Raw genomic sequence first — 12,913 nt, 5'->3', positions numbered from 1 at the left:
CGACCTCCTTGGCGGAGTGGTTAGCACTCTCGATAAGACCCGGACATGGTGTCTAGTGAAGAACGATGCAGGGGTATACTGTAAAATAGGTGTCGTCGCGGCAAAATAATCATTAGTGTGGCGTTTTCTTCCAAGTTAACATTGCATTTTATATTTTTATTTTAACCACAGCAGGGCCTCCTGGTGTTGTAATTATATCGTCGCCTTGTAATCAAGGGGTTACGAGTTCAATACCCGATGGAGATGCATAGTGGCCAGATCCTTACTTTGATTGTTAAAGGTCCAGGAATTTTAAATAAATTCAATTCCGGTGCAGGAAAGAAAATGAGCAAGCGTAAATGGGCTCTGGACGATAAAGAACCTTTTTATCTGTTAAGTATTTCAATTTGAACTGTATGCCCACCTATTAGCCAATTAAAACATTTGCCAAAGCTATTCTTCCAAAAGAACCAGGAATATGCTATCTGAAGGACAAACTGAACAACATTTAACCTTCTGTTAAGCCTTGTAAGGAAGAACTACTAACCTGTAACCGCAGATTTGTTTGACCTTGGTAAAATAGAGCTATCTACCGGGAAAACATGAAAGTTCTGAGACCCATTTAGCCTATGGGGAAATGGATCTCATTTCCTTTCTATTCAATTGTGGATTGGCACGTTTTGGTATACCTTTTTTTTTTGTTACGCAGTGCTATTTTTTTGTTCTCTATTCACGAACCTTGTTGGAGTAATACAATGCGTCTGCAAGTTTCAAGCTCGACATCAATAAAACTAAGACCGGTTCAAGTTATGGAGTGACAGATTTCAAACATTTATTGGGATTAGCAAATATTTTTTACACAACAGCACATTATAACTAACTGTTATTGTTATTAAATTAATTAAAACAAATGAAATCAAGCTGATGAGTTGTGTGTTTGAATAGAAAAGGTACAATGGTGTTAAGAAACAATAACGACTCAGTGACATCTCTATATTGTCAGTACACTTTTGTTTTCACATTGGTCCAATTTACTTCCTGACTTTACAGTTATAAAATCAATTTATATTGAGAAAAATGATTTTTTTTTGTTAAAGTGACGATGTCAGAATAATCAGGGAGCAGGAACAATTAACACTAGCTGGCCTCCGTGGCGTAGTGGTTAGCATAGCGCTCTTCGACTTCAGGGATCCAAGGTTAGATTGATTGATTTGCTTTATTTTACTTCGCTTCTTGTGCCACTTTTGGCTAATTTGCGAAGATGAGTGATGATATTGATGAATGGACACTCACAAACACCAATGCCCAGGCCAGGATTCGAACCCGGGACCCTGATGTCCTAACTACTCCGGTCCGGCCGAAGATCCAAGGTTAAAATCCCAGCCTATGTAGGGTGCTGTTTGTGAGTGTTCCTTCATTAATTTTATCATATCATCACGCATCCTCATCGTCGCGATTGCCCAGAAGTGGAAGAAAAGCAACTCCGATTAACAATTGAAATCAAATATACAGGGTGTATCATAAGTAATAGCGCCAACTGACACAGTTGAAAGTATACGATAATAGAAGCAAAAAAGTCTCAGTAAACATGGACCTACAAACGAGCCGTTTTCGAGATAATTTCGAATGTGTGGTTACAAGCAGCCACTGACTTCACTGTTTGTAAACGTCGTCCTAGTTGGTAAAATGCTAATAACGTGTGCGAATGTGTGGTTAGAAGCCGTCACTGATTGCATTTTGTAAACACCGAGTGCTTTACTCCTTGCACGTTCCGAGGTTTGCTCTTTGTTTACAAAACAGGACATTTCCAAGAGGTGGCGTTGCAATCAAAGATGATGGATACAATCAATACAGAGAATTGTACATGCTTGTAACCAATTCCGAATTGAACCGGGGGTGTTCGAAAGAATTCGAAACTCAATGCGGAATTGCGTACAGTATTGCATCCAGATGCAAGAACGACAATTTGAACACCTGCTTTAACAGGTACGAGTGTACAGTAATTGTAACATGTAACATACTAACGTTCGTTAAAGTAAGTAGAATGTTCAATTAAAGCAATGAGATCTTCAATGACTTTTCTTATTAGCATTTTACCAACTAGGACGAGGTTTACAAACAGTGAAGTCAGTGGCGGCTTGTAACCACACATTCGCAATTATCTCGAAAACGGCTCGTTTGCGGACCCACGTTTACTCAGACTTTTTTGTTTCTATTACCGTGTACTTTCAACTGTGTCAGTTTGCGCTATTACGTATGATACACCCTGTATATATCACTAAATACCATACAAGATGCATATTTGTGTTAAAATAACATTTATGTATCTATGTAGTTCCTCTTGTTTGCTCGGGGGGGGGGGGGTGGAAGGTTCAAGGGGAGGGCGTAGGTCCAAGTGTCCGCTATTGGCACCGCCACTATTTCATTAGGTCACCAAATCAACGCCCCAAATCAAAGTTGGAACTCAGTTTACTGCCTAACAGCGATAAGCTCCATTGTACTAATCATAATCAAACATAATCATTAATTTATCGGCATTAAAATATTAACCTAACTGACCAGTGGCAAAAACCTATTCACAGATGCAAAACGACATAACCAAATATTGAGTTATCGATAATGATAATAGATTGATATATCGAAATATATCGGTATTTCTAGTGCCCTTAGCTGTACTATTTCGGCGTAGAATCTGAACATTTCTCTGAAACCTAGTTAACAATGTTAAGTCTAGATGTCACTAGCTGTTTAATATTTTTCATTAGTTGAATGAAGGAAAGAAAATATTACAGAATTTAAAATATTTACGCAGTTTACACGCATTATATACTATATTTAAAGAGCATATATTTTGTGTAAGCAGTAAAAGTATAATGAGAATTACTTAGTTATTTAACACATTTTCTGCAAATAAAGTACTATGTTTTCATCATTAGTTTAATTGTAGGCATTTACGGGCATTATTTTAGTATTGATCTGCTTAATCCATTAAACTCCAATTAAATTGAATTGTTTGTATTAAATTAGAGAACGACGAGGAAAGTAGATCTCAATTATCAGCCCATCCTCCGTGGCGGAGTGGTTAGCAGAGTGCGCTGCGACGCTAGGAATTCAGGGTTCGAGTCCCGGCCTGGGCATGGGTGTTCTTTGTGATTGTCCCTTCATCAATTTCATCATATCATCACTCATCCTCATCTTTGCGATTAATCAAAAGTTCTCGTAAAGCTCAGTAAGATAAAACCATATCAGTCAATCAATTATCGGGTACTATAGCCCCATGTCTAATCTTACGGCTAGCGCTCTACATGCTGGCAAGGGAAGTGGGGAGCGGGGAATATGCGCAGACCAACCAGGCAACAGCGGTACGAAGTGGCGGGAGGAAGTACTACTACACGCACCTTGTTCTACAGGATGCTACGTTTCTTAATGCGCTGGATTGGTCGCTTCCCTACTTCCTTTACCAACATGTAGAGCGCCCGCCGTAAGATTGGATAAGAGCTATAATCGGCAAAGACGGAAAGAATACAATCGCTCTAAAGTAACATTTTCATAACTCGGTTATTTTTGGTAGTTAGTGCCACTTTTATTCCACTTAAGGGGGGATTCTAAAGCCATGTTAAAGAATAGGCCCAAGTAACCGTAAAACCAGCTTTAGTACGACTTCATTAGCATAGTAGGCTCTGTTCTACAACTTCGTGTAGTTTAGTTAGGTTAGGTTAGGTTAGTTAGGTTTCATTCTTTTTGACATTAAAAGTACTTTGTGAGTACTTTGTGAGGGTAAATAGGCCAAAGTATTTTCAAGTTAGTTAACGTATCTGTCATAACCTTATCTCGATTATCGCATTGTTTCTAATTAATGCATTTGAGATCAGTAAAATATGTTATCTGCTCTTTTTAAACAAATGAGTGAGTTGACCTTTGTATCAAACAATGCCCTCTATCTTCAACTACAAGAAACAACCAATATAGATAATTGACAATTGATCTGATCAATTGAAAATGTCAGAAAATATATAGGTGGGAATTACCTGGTGGAAAATAGTTAAGTGCGCCTAGAAACAATCTGATATAGTGTGATTAGTTAGGGAGCATATTCAGCTGACCGCGAGAGTCTATCCAGCTATCCAGCCTATCAACAGCGTAGAAGGTTAGAGATAGGTTGTGCGCTGAGATGACGTCATCAACTCACGAGTTTATTGGTCGCATCTGGAGTTATGACTCACTCCCAAGCGACAAACACAGAATGGCCGGGATTACTATGGAAACAATCTGACTCTACCACGGGGAATATAAAGTTGCAGATTGTTTTTCAATCACTGTAACCCATTTACTCATGGAGATTATTTAAGAAAAGTTCAAACATAATATTGACAAATCCATTACCAAATTTTACAGCTGCATTCTATACTGTAAATAACGGTTTAAGTGAAATATTTGAAAGGTATGATGGATGATTGCCTGGGAATGGGTGTTCCTTGTGAGTGTCCCTTCATCAATTTTATCTCATCACTCATCTTCATCGCTGACCTTCGCGGTGCAGTGGTTAGCACAACGCACTGCGACGCAGGTCTCTCGGGTTGGAATACAGACTTGGTCATGTGTGTTCTTTGTGAGAGTCCCTTCATCAGATTCATCATATCATCATTCATGACATCATCACTCATCATCTTCTTCGCGATTAGCCAAAAATGAACCAAATTAAATTATCTTCAACGCTTGGATTAGTCAAAAGTAGTAGAAAAAGCGACGCCAAATAACAAAATAGAGAGATGAATTTGATGAAAGGTCTCTAGGATCAGGATTCCAAAGCAGAACTTTAGTTGGAGAAGATTATGTGTGGAGTACTCAATATGCTAGCGCCTCGAGGCAGCATGAGGCAAACGGATGCAAAGGAAGCTTTCACATCGATGCGACAAGTGACATGTCGCCTGACACTTGAAGAGCGACCAATCAAATGCTTCTGCGGCGGGTTACGTCGTCGTGGTTCTTCATTGGTTGATTCTCAGACGACATGTGTCGCTTTCCAATTCGATGTGATATCTTCGTAAGAGTCGCGGCGGAGGGGTTAGCACAGCGCGCTACGACCCCAATGGTCCCGGGGTTCGAATCACGGCCTGGACATTGGTGTTCCTTGTGAGTCAATTTCATCATATCGTAACGTTCCTAAAGGAACTGGTGTCGAATCTGGGTGGCGTAGCTCAATCATCACTCATCCTCGATGATGGCATACTCGCTGCTCATAGGGAGCTCAATGATGACGTGCAAGAGGTAGAGTGAGATTACTTTCGTAACATCCGTGGCTGTTATGCATTGGCAGCTTTGGAGCGAGTCATAGCTCCAGAAACCACCAATCAACAACCGAGCAGCTTACGTCATCTCAACCCAGCACCTATGGCTACCCCTGTTGCTCGCGCTCTGGACTGTTGGGAGGCTCATTAACTGGACTCGCGCGGTCAGCTGGGGTTGTTATGAAATTATCTGACTCTAACACATACACGCTGAATGGCAAACACAACGCTTGGATTTCATACTCTCTAAGACTGGATCAGCATGGTAAAAGGAAATACCTGTCTCTCACTGTATGGAAGTGCTTCTTCGAGGTGTCGAACTACGGACTGGTTAACAAACGAGGTGTCCATTTGCGGTGCTAGTTTGAGTGCTCAGACATCACTCTCCTTCTACTAGACTTCGTGATCGTAATCCTGCACCCTCTTACTGATGGCTCAAAACTGCCTAATGACCTCCATAGTTCTAGATATTTATTGCGATGGATTTTACTAAGCAATCCCGAGTCAGTCACCTGCAACTTCTTCCTAGGTTACACCTGTTTACGCCTTTGGTGACCCACTAAAGCTTAGGTAATATCTGACACTGCATTCCTTATTGTCGAGTTCCTGTCTGGAACATGATAGCTAGTGTCCGGGATTTGGAAGTTCTTTGTATTAATGTATTTCCATTAGGCCTATTTGTGGATTATTACGATCACTATTCAACCTCATCTTCGCGATAGGGGCGGCTTAAACACCCCTTACTTTTCTCCCGCACCACCTTGAGCACCCGTTCTTAAAAACCTATTTTCAACCTAATACACTATTATCTCTTGCAATGTAATAATGTTGCCATATTGCGCGTAGAGTCGCGATTAGCCAAACTCGGAAGAAGGGCGACGAAAAATAAACCAATCACCATTAAGAGTAAAATATTATTGAAGTGAGGCCGCTATTAATGTACACAACAATCAATATAAACCACATTTATTTTCTTATTGACGGCAGGCTCTACTAACAAGAACAGCTGTTATCTTTCTTTCGTCAGCATTGTTGTTGAGAATTGGTTCTTCTCTTATAAGATACAATATATCATTGGCCTGCCTGTCTTGAGCAAACTTTCTTCATTTCACATTACGAAACATGTGGATGTTATGGCCAAAGCAAATAAAAATGAAGCAAGTCACGGGTATAGTTGCGTCTGATTGGCTTATTTCTCATAGAAGCCTAATAGTTGATTGGTATTTAAGTAGTAACTAATGCATGCATGAATATTTCATGTATTCTTTATTTTCAACATCGCGCCCCATAATTTTATTTCCGTGCCCTCTCAGCGCCCCTAGATGATTAATCTTGGTGCTGCCGCTGCTTCGTGATTAGCCAAAAAGTGGCAGAAATGCGAAGTAAATAAAACGTAATCAATTACTCTTCGTAAGACAATTCGTGTACTGCAATACGCTACATATTTACCAACATTACACACAAATCCTGTTATGAAAACATGCTGTACAACATCTATTTTCCTTGCTCTTGCGTGCGGGTGATCAGTTTGGTCTATGATTTGTGATACCAGAGTTAAGTAACACGTTACTCCAACTCCGTTATCACAAAGTACATGAAGAGTTATAATGTTATTTCGTTACTTTGCAATTAGCAATAAATTCAGAACTGGACGATCTACAGTGTGTATCGTAATTGGGTTAAAAACTTACCAGGTTTATTGTTAAAAAAAACAACTGAAATACAAAAATGAGGATTGTTGAAATCTTCAAGTTTTGTTTTCATGTGCAAGACTTTTGTAAACACGGTCATTGTGGCGTTGGCGTAGTGTTAAACAAAATGGTGACTATCACAGGTCCACAGACCTTACACCCCTAGACTTCGGCATTTAGGGCTTTGTGAAAGAGAAAGTCTATATACCACGTGTGCCACAGAATGTGCAACAGCTAAACGAGAGAGTAAGAAATTCCCTTATTTTGGTGGACGAGGAGTTATTGGGAAAAGTGTGGCAAGAACTAGAAGTTCGATGTATCGCATAACTGGTGGAAGCCACATTGAACATTTGTAGATATTAATAGAAATTGGAAGCGTTACTGATTGATATATCACAAATATCACTGTATTATATATAGTTTAGTCGAAATTAATTCTTTAAATTGTTTACTATATTATGACACACCCTGTATATCTTACAATTGTTTACTCTATTATGACACAACCTGTCATATAATAATATAATAAATAAATTGTCTGTGGAATGTGATGTCCTTTTCCTCCAAACAATTGTGTTCAAGCACTTAAGACAAAACTATTTATAACTTCTCTTTCTGGTAATTTACAATGCATAACAGAAAACAATAAAATTGCGAGCGAAGCCTGCAAGAACATTTGTAGATAAAAAATTTGGCAAATTAAAAACAATATTGATTTAATATGGCACAAAAAACTTCATGGGCCGCTATGGCACTCTTTTACATCATTTCGGCGCCCAGGGCCAACTCCCGCCGCCCCCTAGCTACGGCTCTTAACTTGACAAGACTGTAAGAAAAGCAGACATTCCGAGCGAAGCGAGCAAGAAAATTTTACAAAATGTATTTTTATTTGTATAAAACTTGATATGGAGGATTGGGCATTGCCCATATGTGCCCCCCTGCAAGGTGCTCTTGGCCATCTGGAAGAAATAATGCAAGATAGACATGAAAACAAATTCAATCTTGAGTACCTTTTTGTCCTGGTACTCTTAGATTCTACTAGACTTGCTTTATTTTAACCCAATGATTGGCCCTCTAGAATTGATCCAAGGTTGGGAAGGGGGCAATAGGAGTATAATATCGTTTAACAACGGGGATAAAATTCCTCCACACTAAATTTCTAGGTGAAAGTGTAATAATGTAGGGAAATAGACTTCTGGAAGGGGGCAAGGATGGCCACACCTCAGCTTAGAAATCGAATTTCAACTTAAAAGTATATATTTCACAAGTATAATTTGAATTCGGTCATGGCAATTTACATTAATGCGATAATTTTAAATTCAAGTTGTGTTTTTTTAGGGTGCACACTATTATTGGCGTAATATGCCCCATGGAAAAATGCCTTGCTTGTCCCTCCGTGAAAAAAAATCTGCGGACATCTATGATTAGGGGGGGCAAGTGCCCCCTTGCCCCCGTGTGCACGCCTTTGCGGCCGGCCCTTCAGATAAATGAATATCTATCAGAGTATTATATATACCAAGTCCAAATCAACCCACTAGTGGTAATTGTAACCTTGCGCCGCCTTTTTAAGCCTGTTCATGATAAAATTCCATTTTCGAGGGCTATGTGCCTTGAAACAAGGCAACCAAGAGATAAACGTTATTGACTAAAGTTGTTTGTCTCAATGACCTCTATATACTGTGAAAGCCTGTGCATTCACACGCCGTGTATGCTATTGGTTATGATAAACTCCAGCCGGGACCGGGAACAAATTCAGCGTTTACCAATCGAGTCTTCTTTTATTGGCTCACACCGCCTTTTAGCGATTTCTAGCCAAAGTTGCCGAGTGCTGGATTTATTGTCTTTGATCTTGCTATTTCACTTTCCTCAAGAAAATGTATTCTCCATTGTCACTTTTTCAGAATTAATACCTTTCTGTTCTCATGATATAGTGAGTTTTTGTGGATTATTTTTGTATCGTTTATTCTGGAGGTTATGAACATACGCGTATTTATATTGTGAAGTTATGTTTCGGGCAAAACTACACAATACATACGCGCCGACTCCATGGGGCTTGGGGGGGGGGGGCTCGAGCCTTCTAAATGTTAACCATGTGGGGGCAGAGCCCCTCCAAATAATTTTGATTAAGATGATGTAATGTATTATTTTGCTTCTCTTGTAAAGTTTACTCTGAATTGTGCCACATGAACTTAACTTTAAATATACATTTGAAATGTTCTAGATTATCAACTTTTGGGGGGTTGAGACCACCGCTAAATCTTCAACTTTGGGGGGGGGAGGGGGCTATGACCGGAGACAGCAAAACACATGTCTTATTACTATATACTAAGTATATAATTATGAGTATTGTTAACATTTTTACTAAAAAAAAGTTTTAGAAAAACGAGGTGTTATGACAATTATACCAGTATGTTGTTTAGTGAATTCTGAACAATTTGAGCTCGTAAACACGACTTTCAGGCAATATTGATATGTACGATATTTGGTTACTATCCTCAAAATCTCTTCCTCTAGTCCAAAGAATAAGGGGAGAGCTATTCTAGTCTTTGAATTTATTGAACACTGGCTTGCAGTAAAGTACGGAAGGAAAGCTTATGAAAAGTCTGTATTGCGAAAGCGGGAACGGCTATGATCAAAGGCATTATTGCTAGTGCGTACAGCAACTTATGCTTTATTTTGAAATCATGTTCATATGTTTTTGTTACGTATATCACTTTATATCTTAGTGTATATGCTAAGTGTTTTTTTATTATTGCAAAATTAAATTTAAAAAGTAAAATATTGCAGCAAGAACAATAAAGAAAAACTATTTTCCTGCTATTTGTGTTAGCATTTATGTATATAGGTAATTAAATAAAACTGTTAAATATTGTAAATATTCGTTATTTTATGAGTACGTCAACACTAAGGTTATTTGCACCCGTCACATGTGCTTTATTTACAGGTCTGTTGCGGACATTAAAACACACCCATGCCCTCGCCGGGACTCGAACCCGTGACCTGCGGATCAAAGCGAGTTGAGTCGACCACCCAACACGCTCGGCTACTGAGACCGGCATAAAACTGTTATGTTGGCTTCTTCATGTAAATACATACTTTTCAATAAAAATGTTAATTGTTATCTAAAAAAAGCAAATGAGCAGACACAAAAGACATAAGAGACTTTGAAACATTTTCTAAACTTTTTCATGTTACATTTCATTTGCATGAGGAATATAATAGCTGCTTAAAAACTGCTATACGAGGACGTAATTTTTATTTTTAAAAAGGGAGGGAGTGAGTCATTCATTCATTTATTTCAGTGATCAGAGGCCCCTCCCCCAATAATTTTGACAAGTCGGCGCTGCTGACACAATATCCACATAATTGTAGTTTTAGGTTCAGAAATAAGTGTTTATATGGATATCGGAAACGGGATTTTTGCGCGTTGCAAGTTTTTATGTAAAGATTCGCGATGGTGTTGCCGTAAATGGGATTGAATAAATAAATAGTTAATTGATTGCAAAGCTTCCCCGCATTGGCAAGAAGTTGAAGGCACAACTTGCAGACGTCCTGTGTTCATTATTTATACGTCAGCTGTACGCATTCTCAAAATATATACAATAACTGCTCGTGGTAGGTTCGTATTTTGACACCATGGTCGATGATTACCGACTAATCTGCCATATCTATTCAAAATGTTTTCCGACAAACTAGGTGACCAAGGAAGAGGGCACAACTGCTTTTCTGGGGGCTATAGCCCACCGCGACCCTATTCAGCACTGTCACTAATTTCTTCAAACATGTAACTTTAAGTAAAGGACAAATAACATAAAAGCTAACGTACCCATTCTTTCTCTGTCACGTCTGTAGGGTTGGTGAGGTAATTCCATCTTGCTATCGTTTTCTTATTGCATTCGCTTGCATACCTTTCGTTGATATTCTCGAGAATCTTCTGCTTTTCGGCATCGTTGCCAGATACATTCTGTTCGCCCACTAAGCACTCGGCGAAAAACACTAACGCGATCAACGCGATCACACCGCGAGAACGCATGACTGTTCCGTCGTGGCGCTAGTTAACGTCTGGCATCATTTATCGTACCTGCCCGGTTATTCCGACAGATCGCACGTGCCAGAGATAACGCGAGGCGATTGTCAACTATTCGAAACAGGTTCATGAACAGATTAAGTGCTGTGGATACAGTGCAGCTTGTTTTTTAAACAAATAAAAGAGGAAGGTTCAATGTTTCATGTTGATTGCTTCCTTCGATCGCTTATTTATTGCGTTGGAATTGCTACTCGACAGGGCGTTGTAAGAGTGAAACCTCGGCCTACATAGTAGCATGAGTAAAAATTGTCATGGTTTGCCCCGAAGCTTGCAAGCAAACTTGTAAAACATGTTTACAAGACTGCTTATCCATTCGTTTCTCTCGATTCCATTGATGTGGATGCCATTGTCTTGTTTGTTCATTCCAGAGAGTACAGATGTCGCCTAGAGCGGTTTAACCTGTTTCCGCCCAGCTAAGCAGCCAAAAGTAACAAAGAGTGCATGTAAATTACAGTGGAAATACTGGAATATTTAATGCAATTTGTTTTAAACTTTTAAAATCACGAGACTTTGCTTGCTACAAATGTTTTTAAATAATTCAACAGAGTGTCTCAAACATATTTTTTTTAAACTTATTTAAAATACATTTTGATACTTTACATTTAATTGTGGTTTATTCGTTCCTGAAATGTCTGTTACTTTTATTCAATTTGTGTGCCATTTAAGAAATCTGTTCAGTGGCCTAAAATGTGTACTCAGTTAACAAAAAGCATATCGTAATGGGTATCTGTGGACTACGTATAAAACACATGTCTATATGTTTTTTACAACTGTTTAAAACATTTTTATATTTGAATAGTATACGGATGAAACAGTTATGTTGCATTCACAAATGTGATACTTCGGAAAACAGATCTACTAGGCGGGCCTCCGAGATGTGTATACTTCGTAACCTGTGATGTTAAAAGGACTGATGACGTCAAATGATTAGTCGTGTGTTTTGGGGAAATAGATGCATTTGAATGAGCGAGTTGTTCGAAAAAGTATTCATGTAAATGTATTTATTTCAGAGTAAGAATAATATTTATTATCGCAAACTAAGCATAGTTATGTCCTGATCAGTTGCAAGTAAATGTATGCCTTTCTATGTAATACAACATTTAATAACATGTTATTAAAAAATAGTGTGTTCAGCCAATGCGAAGTACGACATTTAAGAATTTGTGTATGGTAATATTAATTACACGGATGCCGAACTTGTAACTACTAAATATATTCCTTTATTTAACACGAAAAATGTTGATAGTTATATATGTCCGTATTATTGCTCATACGTTGTCTGAAATTGTGTAGTTCAAAGTTCAAAAGTCACGTCTTAAACATCTTCTTTACTTTCTACTTTTATTCTAGCCACAGTAAAAGATAAACCACTTACTTCTTCAAGCTATGTTACGGCTCACAAGATTTATGATCTTGATGATATACAACATCACGTGAGAAGAAATATAATGTACATTAATATAATTTTACGACTTCGTTCAATTTTAGTAACTTATTTCACAAATACATTGTGGATAATTTTGTACCTTTGTACCCAGTAATGGATGTTATATTTTCCCTTTGTCTATTATTTCTGTCAAAGACAGGCACAAATCTTTATGATTATTGCTTGTAGTTAGTGAACTATAAAAAAAATGTGTACTTGCGTTACCAGCATTTAAGGTGATTGGAAATGTAGTACGAGAATCTGTAGACAAGTTGCTAAAGTGAAAATTTACAAGTATTGAAAGAATATCGATTCGTTTCGTACACTTGCACAATCAGTCATTGTGACTTCATGTAACCTATTTGCTTTATTTAAATTTATGCTCTATGTAAATTAAGGAGAGCGAAATTTTATCTCAACCTGTTCTAAATATCACAAGAAC

General features: G+C 38.3%; 1 protein-coding gene across 1 annotated transcript in view; it reads right to left on the bottom strand.

The window, feature by feature from the left end:
- LOC145999282 (angiotensin-converting enzyme-like) overlaps positions 1-11,060 on the bottom strand; it is a 280,447-nt gene extending 269,387 nt beyond the window's left edge. The window contains exon 1 of the mRNA XM_083136220.1: positions 10,785-11,060. Within this exon, the coding sequence (XP_082992346.1) occupies positions 10,785-10,991 (207 nt within the window). The 5' untranslated portion in view covers positions 10,992-11,060. The remainder of the gene's footprint in view (positions 1-10,784) is intronic.
- Positions 11,061-12,913: the final 1,853 nt, after the last annotated feature.

This window comes from Lepisma saccharinum, chromosome 15 (assembly GCF_977018435.1).
Source record: "Lepisma saccharinum chromosome 15, izLepSacc3.1, whole genome shotgun sequence".
In the NCBI taxonomy this organism is placed as follows: Eukaryota; Metazoa; Arthropoda; class Insecta; order Zygentoma; family Lepismatidae; genus Lepisma; species Lepisma saccharinum.
This window is presented reverse-complemented; position numbering and strand designations above follow the sequence as displayed.